This window comes from Antedon bifida, chromosome 10 (genome assembly GCF_963402885.1).
Source record: "Antedon bifida chromosome 10, ecAntBifi1.1, whole genome shotgun sequence".
Taxonomy (NCBI): Eukaryota; Metazoa; Echinodermata; class Crinoidea; order Comatulida; family Antedonidae; genus Antedon; species Antedon bifida.
Genome location: NC_136235.1, coordinates 12,576,897 through 12,601,838, shown reverse-complemented (window position 1 = coordinate 12,601,838; position 24,942 = coordinate 12,576,897). Strand labels below are relative to the sequence as shown.

Sequence of the window (24,942 nt, the reverse complement as noted above, 5' to 3'; positions counted from 1 at the left end):
GTACGACACGACGACGATTCTTGTCGAATCATCACATTAATAATATATAGGCCTACTAACTTATACAATACAAAGAACTGATGTAAAAGCCACATTAAAGATATATTGTCTCCCTAAAAAAAATTTGTTTTCAATTTTTTCTTTAATATGCCATTTTAATGTCACATAATAGTTATTCACTTTGACCAAAATCTGGATTGAAAAAAAAATTATTGACCTGAAAAAAAATGTAATTTAAAGATGTATTGTCCCTTTGTCAAATTCCAAAAAAATAAAAAATAAAATATTTCGAAAAAAAGTGGGTCATTTTGAAGTATCATAATAGTTATTAACTTTCACCAAAAATTAGTCGAAAAAAAAATCATTTAACTGAAATACAGACGTTTTTTGGTTCAAAAAATAACTTTGACTTCCAGTCAAAGTTTTCAATCAAAACATACCTCATAATGCAACGCGCTTATTTGGCTACTATGTATGCATACTCATAAAACTTCCTCGCGATCTGTGTGAATACACCTTCTCAACCGTGAAGAGTTGTAAACAATCCTAATTAGCATCATGCATAATGTATACTCGTGGTTTGAAATCTTTGTTTACTTTCGCTCGCAACGATTTTCCAGACGAAATGTAATTAATTAATTTAGCTTTTAATTACGTAAAATTGTTGTTTTTGACTCAAATTTTCGACTTAAAGTGAATAACTTTAATATTACTTTGATATGGCCAATTTAAATTTAGAATATTTTGACCTTCATTTTTTTGTGTTTCAAGGGACAATACATCTTTAAAGCAAAAAATACTTAAATTGTCTGGCGTTTCTTTGTCTTTTTATAAGTGAATTATTTTTTTTTTTTACAGAAATGAATAACTTTATTAAAACTGCAAAATGGCATATTTAAAGTCTGATTTTATTAATATTCATTTTTCATGTTTTCGGGGACAATACATCTTTTATCGAATTGTATGTCTGGATAAGTATTATGAAGAAATTCTGCATTTTAATATCACAGCATTTATTGGAATCAAATTTATCATAATAAGCCTTATTAAATACTAGCCACAAATAGGCCTGTTTTTAAATAGATTTTTTTTTATTATTATACTGTATCATCATTCTGTATGCTACATAAACAACCTGTGTAGACATATGCCTAAAACTCCAATTGAGTTATCACGCGTCAATAAAAAGAGAAAGAAACCATACACCTACAATAGGTCAGAGGTTACAAAGTCAATCGTATCATTTTCTACCTCGGAAGTTCCAACCGAGTGTTTAGTTATCAACAAGAAACCTGTCGAGAAGGATATAATACACCAGAAACTATATTCGGAGATAAAACATTCATAGAAACAGTACATTTAAGCTTATTTTCGTTCAGCTTTTGACGAGGCAATAATAATACTCGTGATTGTCTGGTTGATTAACGTGTTTTTGTAGCTTACTACCTATACGCCCATCTTACCAACTTAAAGGATTGGAATGTTGTTAAGGATGAATTTTCAACTGGCGTTCAACCTTGAAGTCATTATATTTATTCTCTCCTTGTGTTTAGAATTCGTTTTTTGTTTTAATTTGGACACAGCTACGCCGGTTATCCATTCGGGACCTAATAATAGTCATTTTGGTTTTTCATTGTCAGGATACAGAGGTTTGAACACTAATTGGTAAGAATTTTATATTTCATTTTTTAATGAATATTTCATACATAGATATCAATGTATGTTACATGTACAGTTAAGAAATGTGTGCTAATGCATTTCAAACAATAGAAAACGATTCTTGTAATGTATTGAATCATTACATTAATAGGTATATATACAAATAACTGCTGTAAAAGCCACATTAAGTATTGTCTAAATATAGAATGTCTGGATATAAAACTATGAAGAAATTTAAAATGTCATGTCGACAACTGCTTAGGTGGTCAATGCTTAAAGTAATTATTATTTTGATCTCCTTTCACACATTGTCCCCTTTGTACCTTTTTTTTTTCCTAAAGTACAATATCTGTTATATTTTGTACAATGTGTGGAAAAGAAATAAATGAAATGAACATTCACCTAATTCTATCCCTTCCGGTCAGTGGTCTACAATTTTTTTTGGTCTCCCTCAGCAACTTGTTTTTGTACAAAACCAATCAATCTTGAAATCTTAACATAAAGTGTGTGTGTGCTTATGGGCCAAACAGAATATTACGGGTACATTAATTCATGACGTGTTATGGAGGGGATCCACATTTATTATCAAATAATTACCGATTTATGACTAAAAAAATATTATATTGTGACTACCAGTGCAATAATATAATGTATATAAAAAAAAAACATGTTGGAAATATACTGTGGTTAGCTCGGGTTAAGCTATATGAACTTTAGTAGAGAAGAATTAAAGCGGAGATTGAAGATCTTTGCTCATCGTCTCTCCCTCGACAATAAATGATAAACATCATTTTAACGCGGTGTGGTGCAGTCCCAAAATCCTTGGACCTATCCTTGCGATGTTATTCAACCCCAGCCCAACAAAATGTCTGGTTGTCATCAGTAGGCCTATGTGTCATGAATGACGTCGACTCATTAGAACATAAATAAAAAAATCAAGAGGTATTTCCTCGACCACATGGGTTTCATCGTTATCCGCCCACTTTACCAGTCATGTGTTTACTATGATGACGTCCTTGATTGCACGTTGGGAGACGAGGTGAAATATGCCGACTCTCATAAATTATCCCAAAATAATTGCTTCAACAATGCTTCTCATTGTGTGTCATGATATTCTTTAATTGTGTTGAACATTTTAATTACATTGACACTACAGTGACAATTGTATTGTGATATAAACCTGTTTGTCCTGACAACAAGGACGTACGACTGCGGGCCGGGCCGAACTACATACATGGTCCACTTTTCTGTATGTTCTTTAAAATTAACATAACCTAAATGTTTTTGTATTTTCTCCCCCCACAACCCCCCGCCCCTCACCTCATCATTGTACAAACAAGTGAAGAGAATGTCAAAATTAACTCCTACAATACCGTGACCATAGATAAATGATGATGATGACGACTGAGGATGATGAAGATGGCGAATATGTGCCTTCATGACAGACTGGGACCTAATTAATTAACTAAACACCTAATGCCCGTGATTTACTCACTAAAATGACATCCATATTGTTTTACAAATCAACCATTAATAGTACATGAATAGGCCTCTTGTTCACACACGTCGGACTCAAGGTAATGTTCTGCAGTCAACTGACAACATTTTAATAATTCCTAAACAATGATAATGATGAACGTGAAGGATGCAAGCATTATGCTTAAGTGACACCATAGACACATCGACGACTTGACGTGTGTACAAGAGTGTGCTGAATGTGTGATGTGTCTACATACTGTATTATACTGGAATAAATAATTAATTTAAATAAAAACAGTAATGCATCAAGCTTACGTTAATGCGATGATAGTTTAAAAAATCAACAACTGTATAAAGAAACGCCAACACTGGTGGGCCATTAGGCATAATTTACTGTAGGTCGCAAAAGGCACATTACAACACACACCAAATACCGAGACAATGTCAACTTGTTAATATAGAAAATCAGATGGAAAGGACGACGTGTATCGAAAGAGAGATGGGATGTTCCGACCTAAGTTGCCCTTACCTTACCCTCCCCCACCCCACCACACCCTCTTTCTAGATTTCAAGCAAAACGGACGCACTGATTTAAACACCCAGATTGTAAAATTGTTAGATTGAGACAGGCACACAATAGGCTATACATATGGATAACTTCGATGTTATCAACCTAAAAGTCGCTTCTATCCCCCGTCCCTGAATTGAACGAGAAGGAATGCATGACAATTAATGTGTTTATTAATTTACAGGTTGATAATCGGAGCTCCTAAAGCCGAGACCAACCAACCAGAGATAACGGAAGGAGGATACGTGTATAAGTGTAGTCCATCCCAGTCCAATGATTGTACAAAACTTATATTAGATAAGGACAATGACGGTACGTTTAAAACACAAGCTTGTAATAAACCTCTGTTGTGTTCTGAAATGTGTAGGCCCTAATGTTTCGATTTTACTTTCACAGGAAATGAACAAGGAAATACTTATAGACAACATCCGCGTTCGGACTCTGATCAATATCAATTCGATGATAAATCATATCAAATGTTTGGAGCCACAATAAAGAGTTCAAGGGATAAAGGAGGCCCCGTGTTGGTAAGATTATAGCTGTTATAGTGTGTAGTGACATCGAACATGTTGAAACACTAATTAAATTATCTGTGTATGCACCATCACACACCGTATACCAAAAAAAAGAGAGCCAGTAGAACAGTAGCCTTCAACAATAAAGTTTGCTCCGAAATGGAAGAAGAAACATAATCCTACTACAAAAGTTTGTAAAGAAACTTTTCAAATGTGTATTTTCAATACTTACCTTGTAGGCGTGTGCGCCAAGATACGTTTGGTATGACCTTGAACCCACAAACCAGTATATAATAGGGAAATGTTTTGCTGCTTTAGATGATCTGGAAACGGTGAAGTCATACACTCCCTTATATTCGACAGACGGTAAGACAGTATTTAAAGCTCTTATAGGCGAACATCATCGCTTAATAATGGAAGAGACCCTTGATTGGGGGAAAACAGAGTCCACATTCAGTGGCGTAAAACGGCTATAGGGCCCATTTACACTATATGACGATAATAATCGACGATAAATAGACAAATGTGCATTTTTCATACATAAAACAAAAGAAATATAAAAACTTTTTATTGTAGAACTATAGAATAACCATCTAGGCCTATGCTTCCTTTGAAGTCCAATCAAATGACGTCATGATTAGTAAGAGCAATAATATCGTGACAATACATTGATGTTATTGTTTTTATTTATCATAACGTCATTTGATTGGAATTTTAAAAATATTATTTTTATCGAAGACAGCATAAATGATTATCCTATAGTTCTAGAACGAAATCCTTTCTAATTTCTTTTGTTTTATGTTTAAAAAATGCATGCTTATAGGCCTATATTTATCGTCGATCGTACGCGTTATAAGCGGGAAAAGCTTTCATTTACGAGACACCCTGGGTTCCGAAAGTGTTCACTTAGGAGACACCATTGGGTTGTGAGACACCATGGGTTCGTTTTAACCAAGTGTTCATTTGCAAGATTGGGTTCGGGAAAAGTGTCTTTGAGAAACCTCTGGGTTCGGTAAAAAAATCTGAGAGATACATACAGTACTTTAAATACGTCTGCAAAATTTTGTGTTGAATTTACTTTTCTTTAAAAAAATGTTTAATGTTCTTTAATAATAGTTAATAAGAAAAAAAATACTGGATATATCTATGGCCTAGCAGGTATGAGTGCTGCAATACCAACTGAGGTAAGCTAATTGGTTTTGGTTTATGTATTAGCTCCTATCACGCTATGTTTATTTCTCATTGACGGATACCGAGTAATATCAACTTCAACTTCCGATCGTTTTTGGAAAATTACCGAATGCATTTGAGAAGAAAAAGTGATCCATTATATGTTAAATGTTAATGGGAACATTGAAAACCCCAAAACCGTCGATATGAATAATAATGCAAATACTATAGGGCCTATTATATTGGAAAACGATGATTACGTCCCTCGAAATCTAGACGGATGAACCTTTTTGTTTACTGGAACCATGTTTCATTCTTTCTCTAGAGTGGCAGAGATGATTTTATACTTGGCGCACCAGGAACAGGACACTTTAAAGGTAAGAATTATTTATTATATGATGAAGTAACGGTAGAGATAGCTGGAGGAAGATACCGATTAGCTTTTCGTACCTTACAAAAGCAAAAGGTATTGGTAGGCCTTTGAAGGAGGAGCAAGGATTAAAAACAGCAAAGTACAAGTACTGATACCTCCCTGGTGGTACTGCACCGACAGGATGGTAATTTGTTAGACGAAGTAGCTTTGCAGCTATGCAATTGGTCAGATGTGATTCTAACCCTAGCTCAGTCATGGTCCAGAGGTGGTGGACTAGTTATTTGGAGGTCGTGGGTTAGATTTAGGCCTAGGCCCCTAGCCTACTTTACATTTTTTCGCAAGTGTTCTTAACATGTACTCAGACATCCCAACTTGAGAAAATGAAATATTGGGAGGATTTACGAAATTGTACCCAAATTATAGAGGGCGCTATAATATTTTTAAAAAATGCATCAAACTATTGAGGGCGCTATTGATAATTTAAAGCTATTGGCATTTATAATAGTACAAATTATTAATAGTAATTGTGTCAGACGTACCAAAGGTGGAAAATAATTATTAAACATACATTAATTAACAAACATCTTGCAGACCATTAGACCTATTTTGCATATTTTCTCTTCTTTATCAAGAATAATCGAAAATAGAATTATCAGGCTATTTTTTTGTTTATATCCAAAATATCAGAATAGGGCAAACCAATTATGTCGTAATAAAATTGCATTGGGATTTTTTTTTATTTTGTTCTGGTTCAACTCTGAAGGGTAATCTGTGGCTTGATACCCTCAGTCTCCACAACATTTACACCCAATTAACAAAAGCTCAGAACATAATTACCCCAGTTTTTGGATCATACACGTATGGAAACATACTCCCATAATGCAGCTAGTACTCAGCGCAAACTTGTCCCCTCTTACTCTGTCCAAACTTCCTTCAACTCCCTTTTCTAAATTCCTCGTCTCTGCCCTCCATCTCCCTATCTCTCTTTCAAAGTCAGGTCAACAATGGTAAAATGTAATAATAGACACATCCTATATCATCTAATGTATATTTATTTCAGGCACTGGAATCAAGCTCAATTTTAAAACAGATGACGCGACTTACACACTGTTGGATGATTTAAACAATCTTCAATACAGCTATCAAGGTATTGTAACAAAGACAGAGTGATGATTCTTGACCAGTTCATTCTGGTGTTAAGAATGCTTATATGCCTACAGTATATTTGACATCAATATTTGCTGAGGAAAAATGAGGGGCTTGCCTGAGCCATAAAAAATCCCACCACCAATCCTACAGGCCTGATGATGTTTTAACCAATAACAAAATTATGGTTATTTTATTTTAGGCTATTCTATGGACTACATACGCATGGAAGGCATAGTCCGATATGTCATCGGAGCACCCCGGGCTAAAAATTTGTATGGAGCGGTACGTTTACATCTCTCTGAGAAACATCCATTTGTTAATTTAACACCTACTTCTCAATGTATTCAGTTTAACACTAACTGGAACAAATTTATCATAAATATAATTTATAGAGTTTGAAAAAAAAATATATCATTTTAATCAATTTATTCAGTTTATATATGTACCTTTTTTATTATATTTATACATCGATTATATTTATTCCGTTAATGAGATTTAATCATTTTAAATGTTGTTAAACAGGTTTATGTGTTTCCAAATTACATACGTCAATCCCCATTGCTTGAATATGAGGGAGATCAGTTTGGCGCATACTTTGGACAGAGTCTGGCAGTAGTTGACCTTAATGGTGATGGGTAAGTACAGTAGTAGAGCTGTAGCTTGGTGGTTAACATGCTTGCCTTCCAATCCCAATTTCCAGTTGTAACTCACGACTCTTTCAACTACACTCCCTAAGCCTCAAATGAGACTTAGCATGACCAATTATAAACTAGTTTATCCATTCTGTAATTGGCGAGTTACTTGCTGTTAAATGCGGATGAAATGTTGTGGATTTTATCTTACGAATGGATCGAACAATATATCTGTTCACATTACTGTATAAAAGTCACATACTGTAACAGTACATTTTGTGTTTTCTTACCATTTTAATTTCCACTCAATGTTCTCCATTTTGTAAAGTATTATACTATCATGTGACAATAGCAGCAGTTAATCGTCATTACTTTATGATGTCGTTTGCTTCACACTATAACAAGTTTGTATTTGTTTGCTTTTAGGCTTGATGATTTTATTGTTGGGGCACCATTTTATGCCAATGATAAAATATGGGAATGTGGCAGAATTTACATTTATTTGCAGGAGCAAGGGGTAAGTTTAGATATCTCTTCGGTCAGTATATGGCCACACGTTTACACACAAAAAATAACAGTGATCCTTATTTTTAAAAAAATGTATCATTATTAGTATAGTTGGAGCAAGTGTAGTTAAATTATTTCATGCCTATGCCTATTGCTTGCTCCTGGCCTTAATGATAACATGCCGAATAAATATTATTATAGACTATAATATAATTAGTAATAAAAAGTAAGTTAGGTTGTACATTATTTTGTTGCAATTGCATTTTGTCTTTTAAATTTTATACATTATTAAAAAGTATACTGTTTTACCAAACTTTTAGAATGACTTTAGAAAACCAGTGAAGATTACCGGTCAGAGTGTACATTCTCGTTTTGGATACGCACTTGCTGCTCTTGATGATATAAACGCTGATGGTTATAAAGGTATCTGCATGAATATCAATACCAAATGTGTATTTGGACAACAGGCATTTTAAACAAGAAATATTTCTTACAAAAAAACAATGCTCGACTTTTGGGCATTACATTTTTCATTATTGTTCATTCTTTCTTCAGAAATAATGATTTATGTTATAAATCCAGTAAACTCTCCCAATACAGGACACTCTTGTCTTGTTTTTCAGAGATTCTGATATTCACAATGTGTCTTCAATGGTTAAAAAAAGAAATGACCTTTTGGACCTCAAGAAAAGTCTGGTATTGGGAGAGTCAACTGTACTATGTTGTTGTTATTATTATGAGATATTATTTCAGCTGTGTTGTTCAAATCATACCATTGATTGAAAGAACATGACAAGTGTTCCTGTGTAAAGCTCTGTCTATACTTTTAAACTAGTTTGACAAAAAAATGTGATGTGCCCAAATATGGTAGTGATATGTCCAAATATGGTAGTGATATATGTCCATATATGGGCACATCACATTTTTTCACATAAAGTTTGATAATGTAGACAGAGATTTAGAGAGGGAAACAAATCAAACTCTTAAATTAAAAATAATTTAGGAAATATACCATTTAAGTTGAAAAGTAGGAATACCATGAATTCTTGACCTAGACATCATTTAATTTATCTAGGCCTCCATAAATGTCAGATTTAATGTAAATATCTATATATTTAGATTTTGCGGTAGGCGCTCCTTATGGTGGTGATGATGGTTCTGGTGTTGTCTACATATATCAAGGCAGTGTAAGAGATATTAATATGATGGAACCATCACAGGTTAGTTGAAGTTGAAGTGCAAATTATTCAATGACATGCACAGCATATGCTATCTTCGCCTGCCTTAAGCTATAAGCTATGTGACAAAAACATGTGATGTGCCCATATATGGATAAAATGATGTCATATCACTACCATATTTGGGCATATCACTACTATATTTGAGCACATCGCACTTTTTTTGTCAAACTAGTTTGATAGTGCGGACAGAGCCTTACACCAGAAGTGTGAACATAATATAAATGGTGTTGATTTATATAGGAGTGGAGTTGTGGTTTGGTGGGTATGATGCTTGACTACCAATCCAAGGGTACTGGGTTCAAGTCCTGTCATATGTCAGGAATTTTTCTAATGACAAATTACAACTCCACTCCCAAAGACTTTGTTTATGTAGAGCATCTTGTGTGTATGTTTATCTTTTGAATGGGCTTGACACCTTTAAGAAGGATAGTGAATGAATTCACTTATGGTTATCCTTGGCAATTTGCCTAAATATATAAAATATTAAACATAAATTTCATACAAATTAAACTTAAAAACTTTTTTTTTGGTCTGTAGGTTATTACTCCAAATGATCTGGATCAAAATATGACATCATTTGGTGCTGCATTGTCTGGAGGAATTGATGTTGATGACAACGGTTATCCTGGTAATTATTATTATCGTTAAAATCATAGTTATCCATGCATCTGAAACAAACAGTCACGTGATGGCATTTCGACCAATCAGTTCTAGTATTTACATAAACTATAACATTGATTATTTTATAGTTCTAGGATGACAATTTTTCTAATGTAATTCTATCTATTTATCTACATTCGTTATCATCCAAGTACAAACATTACATGTTTATCTTTCACGTTTTCATTATCATTTAATATCCTTATTATTTTAACTAAAAACACCTCCTTCCTCATTCTTGTCCTCGTTATCAATCAATCTTTCAGAATACAATTTTATCATATTACTGTAGATTGAATATTTATTTTAATATTGTCAAAATTGTGTACATATATATTTATTTGTAGATGTGGTTGTTGGTGCGTATCAATCGGACATGGCTGTTTTACTTCGGTAAGATGATTAAAGTCAGATATTTTTTTTTACATGATACAATTACTTCAAATAAATAGACAACCTGTTTACATATTAATAAACAATTATTTTAAAATAGGTTAATGATTGAAATGACCTAACGTGACCCCAGAAGTTGCCAAGGCAAGGGGTTTCTTCCCTCTAACTCAAAATTGTAACAATCTGCTCCTCTTAAACCAAAGATAAATCCAAATTAACAAGCCATAAAAAAAAGAATATAACACAAATTAAAAAGATAATATTTTCATTTTCAGTTCTAGGCCAGTAATTAAAATGACATCATCAGTAGAATCGGAACCAACTGGAGTTGATCTAGACATTAAAGATCTTGAACTTGAAGTAGGGACTATGGTAACAAGGTAAAGTTATGTTGTCATTTTTGTAACATTATCAATTGTGTTGTTACTACGGTAACAAAGAAAGTTGTGTTGTTTCGATAAACCATAGTAATAATACATAAACCTTTTGTTTTATAAAACATTTGGGTTAAGCCTGTCATACTCATAATCAAATTGAATGTGCTTTTTTACATATGTATGCTGGTATAATACATCACATTTCATATAATCCACAATGTACCATTTTCTCGTTTTCTTCTTGTGTTTATAGTTTCAAGGTTAAAGGATGTCTGCGATACACAGGTATAGGCTTACTAGATACACAAGGTAAAAATCAACTTGAACTTCTTAAAAACTGTGTAACAGCTATGAGCGCTCATTGGCTAAACCCAGGTGCCCCCAGAGAAAACAACAGGCTTTAAAATATGGTCCAACTGAAGTCCCTTTCTACGTTCCGAATCAGTCTCAACTTTGAAGGAATTGGAGAATCGTCCCATGATTTATCCTACTCACTATTCACAGTGGAACATCTGCTCCATTGGTGTTAATATTAGTGGAGTTGATTGGTCAATTTGTATGTGGAGTTGATTGGTCAATTTGTATTAGTGGAGTTGATTGGTCAATTTGTATTAATAATTCATAAATTATCTCTTTAGAATTTACAGTAACAATAACACTTGATCCTAACCAGCCAGGCGAGTCAAGAACTGTTTTTAGGCAAAACGAACTTTCTGAAATTCAAACTAATGTTACCTTAAATCATGGTGCAGATTATGTTTGTATTGAAGAGACAGCCTATATACAGGTAGGCAAAAGTTACAAATTCAGGCTGCAGCTATGGTTTGTGGAACATTGGTTTATTTAAGTCTTCTCGGATAAGGACTATAAACCATAGGTCCAGTGTACATATCTAGCTCATGTGCACTTTAAAGAACCTAGTACATCAATCGAGACGAGTAGAGGGTGGGGGTTACACCGGTGAACTAGTACACACACAGCTACTGATCATAACTGGGCCCTCTGGGAGATCAGTATTTGACTGAAGAGGTTACCCAGTATAAATAAATTTTAAACAAAAATATAAATAAGTACTGTTACTCTGCTTAAATGTTCATATGGGTGTAAATTTCTTCCTGCTCCATGTGTCTCCGGAAATAATAATTTATGTACATATTTATTTCTTTTTATAGACACATATTGCGGATAAGCTCACCCCTATTGGAATCAGCATGACGTTTTCCACAAATAATGAGCAAATCGGCAGTTCTCTTCGTCCTATAATTGATCAAAATGCAGAATTGCCCAGTTCACAGGTAAATATGATAGTACTATAATACACCCGTAGGTCCAGTGTAAACAGTTTGCCTATGTGCACTTTAAAGAACCCAGTTTTTCATTTGAGATGAGTTGACAATTATATTTGGACTTGAAACAATTTATATTCTTATTTTTTTTATTACGATGTGTATGTTTTTAATATGTGTAATATGTTTTGATATGATATGTAGTGTACAGAAAGCAAATTTGTGATATTTTAAATTGGACAAATAAATGCACATTCATATATAGAAATTAATTAAAATAATTATAATTGAGTTGCTGTATATATAACCCCTCATATAAATAATAAACAACATATACAATGTATATTTTTTAATTTAATCTTTTTTAAAACTTAGGTGTACTTCTTGAACAGTTGTGAAAACAATGTATGTATTCCAGATCTGTCTATAATAGCTGTATCGTAAGTGTCAACAAATAAAATTGAATACGTACCCTAGTATTTAGTAAACTATATATCGATAGTGTGTGCATTATAGACACTGCATAATTAGTGTAAAGTGAGTAGTTTACACCAAACTGTATGGATATCATGAATTTATTTATATTTTAAATCCCTATGACAGTGACTTCTTTGGATCAACCAAAATGTCCCCATAATAGAGGTGTCCCCAGAATAGCAATTATTTTAAAACATGCAGTATGTATCTCATTAATAGAGGTGACTCCAGAATAGCGATTGTCTGTAGTTTTAAAACATGCAGTATGTATCTCATTAATAGAGGTGACTCCAGAATAGCGATTGTCTGTAGTTTTAAAACATGCAGTACAGTATGTTTTCAATATAAAATTTAATGACAAAAATAGAGATCGACGTTTCGGTACCATCATAGAACCATTTTCAAGATCAAGTGAATACAAAACAATAATAATTATGTGCACTAAGCACCAAAGTTGGTAAATTGTCATCTACGCATGACATTTTCCTATCAGAGGTTGATAATGTAACAAAGATTTTTCAAAAGTTGAATTATCCTTTAGATCTTATTAGTAATATTGTTAAGGCTTTCAACCAATCCATTAATACTTGTGTGACTCCTAGTAATACTAATGAAGATATGCTAACTGATGAATCTCCCCAGCCTATTAGGATTGTACTACCGTACAAGGATCAAACTTGTTGTAACACGGTTACTAAACAACTTAAACAACTTAGTGCGAAGATTGAAAACGATATTTTACCAGTATTTACTAGTCGTAAGATAGGTGACACCTTAAAACCTAAAGAAATGAAACCCAGAATCATTAATTCACAATGCGTGGTGTACAAATTTCAATGTGGTTTGTGTGATACAAACTATGTCGGTTACACTTGCCGACACCTTTACAAACGCATTAATGAACATAACAAAAGTATTATAGGCGATCACCTAAAACAACATGGCATAACTGGTGATATCTCAGAATACTTTAGAGTCTTATCTAAATGTAACAATAAGTTTGATTGCCTAATTAAGGAGATGTTGTGGATCAAAGAGATAAAACCTACACTCAATAAACAATCGGATTCCATCAAAGCTAAATTGTTTATCTAACTCAGTAGGAGGAGCTAATTACTTAATTAGCCCTCAATTAGCATTTCCTGTCACCAACTTTGGTGCTTAGTGCACATAATTATTATTGTTTTGTATTCACTTGATCTTGAAAATGGTTCTATGATGGTACCGAAACGTCGATCTCTATTTTTGTCATTAAATTTTATATTGAAATTATATAGTAAACGTCTTTTAATTTAGTACAGTATGTATCTCATTAATAGAGGTGACTCCAGAATAGCGATTGTCTGTAGTTTTAAAACATGCAGTATGTATCTCATTAATAGAGGCGACTCCAGAATAGCGATTGTCTGTAGTTTTAAAACATGCAGTATGTATCTCATTAATAGAGGTGACTCCAGAATAGCGATTGTCTGTAGTTTTAAAACATGCAGTATGTATCTCATTAATAGAGGTGACTCCAGAATAGCGATTGTCTGTAGTTTTAAAACATGCAGTATGTATCTCATTAATAGAGGTGACTCCAGAATAGCGATTGTCTGTAGTTTTAAAACATGCAGTATGTATCTCATTAATAGAGGTGACTCCAGAATAGCGATTGTCTGTAGTTTTAAAACATGCAGTATGTATCTCATTAATAGAGGTGACTCCAGAATAGCGATTGTCTGTAGTTTTAAAACATGCAGTACAGTATGTATCTCATTAATAGAGGTGACTCCAGAATAGCGATTGTCTGTAGTTTTAAAACATGCAGTATGTATCTCATTAATAGAGGCGACTCCAGAATAGCGATTGTCTGTAGTTTTAAAACATGCAGTATGTATCTCATTAATAGAGGTGACTTCTGAATAGGGGTTGTCTGTAGTTTTAAAACATGCAGTATGTATCTCATTAATAGAGGCGACTCCAGAATAGCGATTGTCTGTAGTTTTAAAACATGCAGTATGTATCTCATTAATAGAGGTGACTCCAGAATAGCGATTGTCTGTAGTTTTAAAACATGCAGTATGTATCTCATTAATAGAGGTGACTCCAGAATAGCGATTGTCTGTAGTTTTAAAACATGCAGTATGTATCTCATTAATAGAGGTGACTCCAGAATAGCGATTGTCTGTAGTTTTAAAACATGCAGTATGTATCTCATTAATAGAGGCGACTCCAGAATAGCGATTGTCTGTAGTTTTAAAACATGCAGTATGTATCTCATTAATAGAGGTGACTCCAGAATAGCGATTGTCTAGTTTTAAAACACATGTATGTGTCCCAACAGAGTGGTTCTACTGACAGTATCACAAAGGTCGTCTGATCATGTTTGGGCTTGATTAATAATTTATTTTTATATAATGTACAATACTGTATGACTTTTTATACCAATAAAAATGATTATTCTTAAAACCCTTGTAGGCAATTGGACACGGTGACAATTGGTGACAAAGAGGGGCTTGCGATCAACATAACTGTGGAGAACAAAGGTGAAAAAGCGTTCAAATCAGTTCTCAAATCTGACTTACCTTCAGGTTTCGGATTGATAAACGTACGGCAATCAAAAATCACGGTACGTACAGTAGCAGCCATAGTATAACCTGGTGTGGGGTACATTTTAAGTAGGGACAAGCCTATAACAATATGAATGAGACCATTAAGTATCCCTAGAGAGAATATAGTCTGTATAAAGCTTAATATAAAGCCTGTATATTGTATTTGGTGGGAATCCAAAGATTTTTAAAAATGGGCTATGATTTACAGCAATAAGCATGAAAAAAAATGAGTGAAGTACTTGGCAAAATGTTGCCACAGAGGGCACATGTTGATATTTCAGTCCATGTTAAAAGACTACAAATGTTTTTTTTATTTGTGAAGTCATTATTAATAAACAGATTTTCTTGAATTTCAATAGTTCAAATTCAAAAGTTATGTAAGTATATACCTATTTACACCAAAGCAAAATTAATAATAACTAAAAAGCATTTAAAACAGATAAACCAAAACAGTGGTAGTATTAGTTGCTAGAGGCCGGCAAACTTTCACCCCCAATATATATATATATTTATATCCAATCTGCAGACAGTACTGTTTCGATCTTATTAGATCTCGTCAGTGCAGCTCAGGTTTCGAAATGAAATGTACCGCAGAACTGGCACAATATATAGGCTGAGCCAGTTATGCGGGACATAGTACACTGATTATGAACACAAAGAGTGCACAAGCTCAACGAGCGTGCTTTGCAAAATATTTATAGAAATACAGTATATATAAATGGAGCGACAAAACTCGCAAAGACAAAGAAAACTACTGGGAATTACTACTTAAAACAACAAAACCTTTTGGAATTAACATTAGGAACATACTCCCAGATCGGTAAAATTACTCCATTGACTACCTAAACTTACCACCATTTAAGCTGTTGTTTAGTTTTATTCCAAAATTGTTTATATCTACCAAGCTATCTTCTTTGTTTTCTACACAATACTATCTACACCCTCTATTCACCAGCCTTATGCCTCTTTTGTTTTATTTATTTTATTCCTGTCCACTCAGGCAGCGCTTGCCTGATATATCTATCTATCTTGTCCAAGTACTTTCACTTGCAGTTTGGATTTATAACACATCAGGCATAGAAAATTAATTCTAAACTGCCCGGTGATATACTGAAATTTAATTAATTAATACGATAAAGATGAGGAAATCTGTGAGAATAAGAAAAAGTCGCCCCAACCGAGACTCGAATCCGGAACCTTCTGCTTGATATGCAGATGTCCTAACCATTAGACCACTGGGGCTTTCATGGTATTGTTCAAACTCAATTGGATAGGGACTTTTTAACATTCTCGGCGTGGTACAGCACTACTCCATCAATTGTAGGCATGCGCACCAGAGATCAAATTGATACGACCTCATATATATATCACTTGCACTGATGAAGAGCTAGTGTTGCCCGAAAGCTCTGCTAACTTTTCTGGCTGTTTTACTTTATTGTTTTGAATCTCAATTTCTCCATTGAGATCCAGCCACTGATACCCACAGCATTGTCATTTTTTCAGTTTTTTGCCTTTGGATTTATATATATATAGATGTATTTCCTATACAGTATATCCAATGATTAAAATAGTAAGTATGTTTGTACAGACATATAAATTCTCTTTCTATGGTTACATTAACTTTAAAATGTTTTATTTTCAGGATATATTTATAGATTGTGGATTTGACGACAATAAATTAGAATGCGATATTGGCAACCCACTGCCAGCTAAGAGGAAGGTATGTTTGTACAGGACCTGCTTAATTACTTATTTTAATTTCTTGTCTAAGAATAAGATGCACTAATTGTAGCATAACGATGTCATCCTAATGGAATACTATTATTATTGGCTTATTTGATTTATATTTCAGATAAGCATGGTTCTGTATTTGTCTGTGGACGACTTGAATGGTGATGATGACATGCTTTCTTTAGTACTGACTGTTGAAAGGTAAACAAACCATACCATAACAAATATACTTTGCAATTTAGTATACAATACAAAATTGAAGATTAACATTCCATTCTTGCATGATAATGGAATGAGATAATATGGCTAGGCATTGCTGTAACCACCAGTACGGTTGGTATGGTTTCCACAGAGGCCTTTTACAACCCAGTGGCGAACAGAGATTGTTTCCTTTTCTTGCGAAAACCCGACAACTTTATTTCTTGTGGCTACATTACTGCTAGGATGACCACATATGTGAGATCATACACCAGATATGAATAACCATCGGTGCAATACCCACTGCTTCCTTTAGCTTGAACCTTAGCCATCAGCGCAACCTCGTTGGCCTAGAGGTATGATCACGATGGAATCCAGTTGTGCTTAGATCTCGCTTTCAAAGGGACTCGCCTGCCTCCTGGCTATTTTTTAGACTACGCTAAGATTGACATTAATAGATTTAATAACACTTTCGAAAATACTGGTTGGCCTGATTTTACATGTGCTATTGATATGAACTCTGCTTGGGACTTTTTTAGAACACATTTCCTTGATGTCATTCACAAAGTAGTTCCGAAACGCAAGGCTAAGAGGCGTTCTAAACCTCCGTGGATAACGCCCGATATAATAAAACAATCAAGAATCAAGAAGCGTTTATTCAAAAAAGCTAAAAATTCAGATGACGCAGTTAAATGGGATAAGTTCAGGAAATGTCGAAACGCTCTCAAATATCGTGTAAACAAATCATACTTTGAGTATGTTAATAATCTCGCGGCAAAAAGTAATACTGACAATGGAAAAGCGTTTTGGTCATTTATGAGGAAATCGCGAGCGAAAAATGCACCGAAGATGTTTAATATTAATGGGACTCTAGTAGAGAATCCCCAGATTATTGCCGACGCTTTTAACTCTTTTTTTCAATCAAATTTCACTAATGACTCTGTGCAGGATGAAACTCACACTGATTGTACTGGGAACCATATTGGCCTCTCTCCCCTCAATAACATCAATACAACCCCCTCGGAGGTCTTGTTCATAATTAACGGTCTGAAAATGGGGAAAGCTCCGGGGCCCGATGGCATAACGTCATCGATGCTTAAACTATCTGCTACATATATATGTAAGCCCCTTTCTGAGCTTTTCAATCTTTCGCTTCGTTCTGGCGTTCTTCCGACGGAATGGAAAGTGGCCAATGTGGTTCCCATTCATAAATCGGATGATGTTAAAGTTATAAACAACTATCGTCCGATTTCGCTATGTAGTGTTGTGGGTAAGATACTTGAGAGAATCGTGTGTAAACATCTAACTGACCACCTTAACTTGCATGGTATGATGTCCTCACAACAGCACGGGTTTGTCTCCGGCAGGTCTTGTCAAACTCTCCTTGCCACTGCTTACACCCATTGGTCTGATATTTTGGATGAACGCAAGCCCCCTCCCATTGATGCCCTGTTCTTAGATTTTAGCAAGGCTTTTGATCGGGTCTGTCACTCGCTGCTCCTTGAGAAGCTTCACCGTCTTGGGATCTGTGGCGAAATTTTGCGGTGGTTCACATCTTTTTTATTGGGTAGGTCTCAAAGAGTTGCGTTTAGGGGTGCCCTGTCATACAGTTGTCCTGTTTCCTCGGGAGTCCCGCAAGGTAGTGTACTCGGCCCGGTTTTGTTTAATGTATTTACTTTAGACTTGTCCTCCTCCATTGAATCGAATATTTTACTTTATGCCGACGATGTAGCTATCTACAGGGCAATAAGATCTACCGAAGATAGTGCTGCATTGCAGAACGACATAAACGAAATTTATAATTGGAGTGTTCTTAATAAATTACCGCTTAATCCTATTAAATGTAAGCACATACGGTTTACTAGATCAGCCAAACTTAAGAACAGTGCAATTAATTATCTAATTGGGGAGAACGTTATTGAGAGGGTGGAGTGTTTTAAATATATTGGGATTACCTTTACACACAAGCTGGAATGGGGTACCCATGTCGCAAATGTTAAGGCTAAGGCGTCCAGGCTTCTGGGGTTTATCATGAGGGTCGTGCGTTTTAGAAACCACATCGTTATCCCGAAGCTTTTTAATGCTCTTGTTAGACCTATTATGGAGTATGGGATGCCGGCATGGTTTCCGTATCGAAAGGGAGAGATTGAATCTTTAGAGAGGGTTCAACGCCGCATGACCAGAGTTTGTATACCTAAATCCTGGGGCACCCTGTCTTATGAGCAGAGACTTAGAGTTCTTGGTCTTCCGTCCTTTGATGGTCGTATAAATTACCTATTGATTTCCTTTGTTTCCAAATGTCTCTATAACAAATATAATTTTAAAATTTTTGATTTTGTTCAGTTTAACCTCAGGCGTGACAATGATCTAAGATTTGTTCACAAGTTTGGTAGGACTGACAATTCTAAATTTTCTACATTTAAGCAGTTTCAACGCTCATGGGATAGGTTGCCTCAGGATCTTAGAAATACGCTCCCGATTAACTTAGGCTTATTTATTAATAAATTAAAATGTCATTTTAAGAAAAATATTTCCTTTTATTCTTTTACAACTATCGGCCATTAATCCGCGATAAATTAAAACTTCATTTGATATCTGTGATAATAATAACAGTAATAATAATAATAATAATAATAATGTCTAGGGTAACTTTTGTATTGATATTTTGTACTTTTTTAATCTTCACGTTGTTTTTAATGTTGTAATTTTGTTTGTTTTTTTTGGATGATTATGTTTTGCTTTGGAGACCCACTTGATAGTTTGATTTAGTTCGCTTTTGGGAATCCTGTCTCTCTCTATTGTTTGTTATTTTTTTGTTATAAGTATATGAGACGAAATAAATGAAATGAAATGAAATGAATGCCAGACTAGTGATCCGAGTCCCACCAGAGAAGTATCATGTACTTAGAGAAAGGCAATTAATTCAGAGTAGAGCGAACAAATAAAAATGTTAATGACTCAAAACTTAACTATCTAACATTATGAAAAGTAACTTTAATCTGTAATTGTAAAAAAGCTTTTTCAAGATTAATTATGTTATGGTGTTACGTTAATTTGTGTCTTGTGCTTGTGCCAAAACCGGTATCAATTCTCATGGATTTTGCAAAATAACTAACTCCATTTCTCAATTTCTCCCATAACAGCCAGAATACAGAAAATCAGACAACCAGAAACGACAATAATGCACAGATTGATGTAAAGGTAAAGGTTGCTGCTACAATTGAGTTAAAGGGGTAAGTACTGTAGTAGCTAAGTAGGCTAGAGTGACCTAGTTGTCTTATATTTTTGGACATTGGTTGCTACCATTACCAATTGTTTTAAGGTATTTTTAGGCCAACATTATTGGACCTGTTGCTTTATTTAAGCCATGCCTTCACTAACATTTTAGCAAGGTATTTCTTGTCTACTTTGTATTTCAAATCCCAAACAATTTGTAATTGATTCCTTTAGCATCTCTGTCCCAGAACAAGTTACATTTTCTGAAGATCCACCAAAAGATGAGTCAAAAATTATAAGAGAAGAAGACATTGGGCCTCTTCTTGTTCATACATATGAAGTAAGTTAATAAATGAATGCAGAGTGGCGGACATGTCCTTCATTACACTATCAAACTTTATGTGACAAAAAATGTGATGTGCCCATATATGGACATGATGATGCCATATCACTACCATATTTGGGTATATCTCTAACATATTTGGGCATGTCACACTTGTTTTGTCAAACTGGTTTGACAATGTAGACAGAACTTTAGGGAGACATCCTCCCTACTTTCCAAAAATATCAATTTCATTTTATTTCCACAAAAAAACACATATAGCAACATTGTTTGCATATAATAAACTACAGTAATATAACAAAGAGACAGAACACAAATTAAGAAGTTTTGAATGGTCAATTCATTTTTCCATCTCCTCCAACTCTTGTTACCTATAAATATGTTACCTTGTAAATATTCAGGACTGCATCACTTCGGGACTGCCTCACTTCAGGACTGTCTCACTTCAGGACTGCCTCACTTCAGGACTGTCTCACTTTAGGACTGCCTCAATTCAGGACTGCCTCACTTTAGGACTGCCTCACTTCAAGACGGCCACTTTAGGACTGCCTCACTTCAGGACGGCCTCATGTTCGGACTGCCTAACTTCGGGACTGCCTAACTTCTGAACTGCCTCACTTCGGGACTGCCTCACTTCGGGACTGCCTCACTTCGGTACTGCCTCACTTCGGTACTGCCTCACTTCGGGACTGCCTCACTTCGGGACTGCCTCACTTCGGGACTGCCTCAATTCGGGACTGCCTCACTTCGGTACTGCCTCACTTCGGGACTGCCTCACTTCGGGACTGCCTCACTTCGGTACTGCCTCACTTCTGGCCTGCCTCACTTCTGGCCTGCCTCACTTCGGCACTGCCTCACTTCGGGACTGCCTCACTTCGGGACTGCCTCACTTCGGGACTGCCTCACTTCGGGACTGCCTCACTTCGGGACTGCCTCACTTCGGGACTGCCTCACTTCGGGACTGCCTCACTTCGGGACTGCCTCACTTCGGGACTGCCTCACTTCGGGACTGCCTCACTTCGGGACTGCCTCACTTCGGGACTGCCTCACTTCGGGACTGCCTCACTTCGGGACTGCCTCACTTCGGAACTGCCTCACTTCTGGCCTGCCTCACTTCAGGACTGCCTCACTTCTGGCCTGCCTCACTTCAGGACTGCCTCACTTCTTAGAGTTTTGTTATTTTATCATATGGCATAATGTAAATACAGATAAATTTGATACTAGTTGCATCACATCCTAATTAATTATAGCTTTCCTATTTTAGAAGTGTAAAAATAAATTGTTTTTGTTGATAGGTGTTAAATCATGGACCAAGCAGAGTAGGTGTGACAGAAGTTGAAATCCAATGGCCGATGAAAACAACATCTGGAGAATATCTATTTTATCTAACAGAAGTGACAACAAACATGGGTCATATCTGTAGCGTGGCAGGTGGAGTTGATCCCGAGAATGTAACAGCATCAGTGAGTTGAAAATTACGACAAATTTATACATTCTTGTTTGACCAATATTACTATTAATGTCAGTATTGGATTTTGTAAATTATGTGTATGTATTATATATCTGTCTGTATCGTATCTGTCATATTTTGTGTTTTATGTATTGTGTTATTAGGTACAGTAGATGCACAAAATGTGTTTGGATAAATCTTCTTTTTATATCCAATTACATCAAAATTTATATTGTTAAAGAAAAGAAATAAACTTTATGGTGTGTATTTTTTGCAGATACCAATACTTAATGTGCATGAGGAGGTATCCAATAGACTCACAAGAGACGTTGCGTTGGAAGTTGCAGAGCCAATCGTTTCACCCAGTGTCATACCGTTATCCGAATGTTCAGAAGGCTCAGGTTGTGTGAATATCACATGCAGGACCAACACGATCATTGGCACTGGAAGTCTTGTTATATCATTGAATTCTAGGCTATGGCTAAACACAATTTTAAAGGTAAGAATATTAAGGAAACAAGACAATAAAAATAAGGATTGTGTACATCTCCTGATGTGTGTAAGTTAGTAGAGTCATGGTAAGAGACTTCTGACAAAAATATGTTGAATCGTTCTTCATTATTCTAAATCGTATATTTTATCATTGTATGTAAATTAAATACAGTACTGTAGTGAATAGCAAAAAACATGGTGGTTCTGCAACCTGGTAAATTTGGATTGTTTACACTGGCCTATAATTCTGCATTCCCTGTGAATGATCTGGCTATACAATTTAGACTAAATTCCACATTTTGCACTTCACAGAATAATATCAAAGAATCATTCGCAACGTCGTCTGCTTTTGCACGTGTTCTTAGTATGCCGTATGCAATAGCCCCGGATGTTGTTAGACAAAGTTCACAACAGGTAAGTACTGTACACAACATTCAGAGGGGTAATCTAAATTTAGAAAAAGGTGGGATGTTGCTTAAATATGGTAGTGATATGCTTAAGTATGGTATGACATAACATCATCATGTCCAAATATGGGCACATCACATTTTTCATTATCACATAAAGTTTGATAGTGCTTTACATTTACATATTATAATGTTAATGGATATGGAAAAAACGTTAATTGTATTGTATGTACGTTTGGCTAAGACCTAGCTAATTTATGATTTAATGTTGCATTTTTATTTTGCAGATAACTACAGATATAAATCCAGTAATTCCCACTACAGATAGTGGTACTGTTGAAATATGGATAATAATATTAGCTATCATTGGTGGCTTATTACTACTGCTACTGATTGCGGCTATTCTCTATAAAGTAAGTATATGTGGGTAAAATAAAATGTATGGGTTAACTTTGTTCCCACTAGGACGCAATGCACAACGTGATCAAGTTAACCAATCATAATCGACAGTTCAGATAATCCATCGCTTGTGATTGGTCAAATTTCTAATTTTGCACTTACGTTACGTTCTAGTTCTTGAACAAAGAAGATGAATTACTTGGGAACAGAATTAATGAGTTATGTGTCATTCCAACAGATATATATTCATTATTTTGTTGTTGTTTTAGGTTGGGTTCTTTAAAAGGAAAACGATACCAAACGAAAATGAAACAGATGGAGAGGCAGGTGATGGTGGTGATGACAGCGATGACGGATGCAAGAACGGTGCCTTTTAATTTATAAAATGATCTGAAAGAAATTTTATTCACAAATATTTTGCGAGTTACTGCTGGTGTGTGTTGTAAAAAGAAAGCCATTGAAGTGATAGTAAGAAAGCTATCACACAATGCTGTTTATAAAACCATGCAATGATTGCCTTGTCAGCATTTTTAGCTGTGCACTGTGCAATTAAATAGGCCCTATTGAAAAATAAAAAAGGAGGTGTACTTTGATAAAGTAAAAGGACATGCTTACTGATGATGGATAGAGCTAAAGTGCACAGAAATGATTTTTATGTTATATAGTACAATTTCATTTATCCATATGACTCAGAAATGTGCCTGCCCAGAAACACATTTTACATTCTGCACTACTTCTACGAGGAGTGTTGGGGTGGGGGAGTTGGGCGGTGTTGTGAAGAGATGACCGCCTCTGCATATGCTACTGCGATAATCACCAAACCTGGACGACTGGGAGAACACAGATAACATACTTTCACCGTAGTTGTAATTTAGAATCAATTAATTTTTATTATTTTGTAAAAAAGCCAGTTATTTATGTGAATTAGTAACCAGTAATTGCTGTTCAGGGCTGTAGCCAGCATGAGGCAGAAATTGTCGAGTTTCACCCACCCCAATTCCCCAGCAGAGATCGTCATATTTTATATTTAACAATTATATTTAAAGCATCTTTGCCTCGTCTGTTTTTAACCCCACGCTACGGCCTTGCTGTTTTCATGTTTGTTATCATTTATTTGTTTATGAATAATATTAATGTGATTTACAGTATAGAGGTTTCAAATTAAGGACACCATAGCATTCTATTTCTTACCAAAACTATTACCAAAAAAGAAGTAATTTATTTACAGTGCAACATTCCAACAGCATAGCCTATTGAATATCATTTCCAATGTTATGTTATATAAATTCCCTAATAGTCCGTCCTTTTCATGTACAGTATAATATTTGTCAATGATTCTTCCATTTTGTTCTATGTAAAATTTGTAGTTTATTAATTGTTATTATTAATTGTAAAAAGGATGTTTTGTTTTAATGCGCAATTTGCTAAAAATAAGTATTTAAAAACAAAAATCTAAATTAACATAGATTAGTGTGTATGTGACCAAGAGAACCACTATTAATGGTGGTTATTTGATGTTATATAACACCTAAATAAATTCCTGTCATTTGATTGGATGATTGTGGGTAACATGGCGTGCAATAGTACGCACTATTTGTATAATGATGACTTTTGTATTCATGTTAT

General features: G+C 34.9%; 1 protein-coding gene across 1 annotated transcript; it reads left to right on the top strand.

Annotated features, from left to right (window-relative positions):
- The first annotated feature begins 1,270 nt into the window (after positions 1-1,270).
- Positions 1,271-24,875, top strand: LOC144853665 (integrin alpha-V-like). Its single transcript, XM_078711424.1, has 29 exons — positions 1,271-1,665; positions 3,891-4,018; positions 4,103-4,233; positions 4,461-4,587; positions 5,338-5,405; positions 5,717-5,768; positions 6,825-6,911; positions 7,113-7,195; positions 7,436-7,548; positions 7,972-8,062; positions 8,373-8,475; positions 9,172-9,272; positions 9,831-9,921; positions 10,301-10,346; positions 10,622-10,726; positions 10,977-11,032; positions 11,362-11,510; positions 11,896-12,018; positions 12,385-12,449; positions 14,947-15,097; positions 16,723-16,800; positions 16,933-17,012; positions 20,153-20,242; positions 20,460-20,565; positions 21,864-22,031; positions 22,296-22,517; positions 22,823-22,924; positions 23,205-23,330; positions 23,586-24,875. Exons 1-29 carry the CDS (start codon positions 1,481-1,483, stop codon positions 23,691-23,693), a joined length of 3,135 nt encoding a protein of 1,044 aa, XP_078567550.1. The 5' UTR covers positions 1,271-1,480; the 3' UTR covers positions 23,694-24,875.
- Positions 24,876-24,942: the final 67 nt, after the last annotated feature.

What these genes read in the sequence shown, in the direction of transcription:
- LOC144853665 (XM_078711424.1), top strand. Translation starts at nt 1,481, where the DNA reads ATGTTGTTAAGGATGAATTTTCAACTGGCGTTCAACCTTGAAGTCATT. An exon ending in TTTATTTGCAGGAGCAAGGG is followed by an intron (nt 8,063 to 8,372) that starts GTAAGTTTAGAT and finishes CCAAACTTTTAG; the next exon opens with AATGACTTTAGAAAACCAGT. An exon ending in ATATGATGGAACCATCACAG is followed by an intron (nt 9,273 to 9,830) that starts GTTAGTTGAAGT and finishes TTTGGTCTGTAG; the next exon opens with GTTATTACTCCAAATGATCT.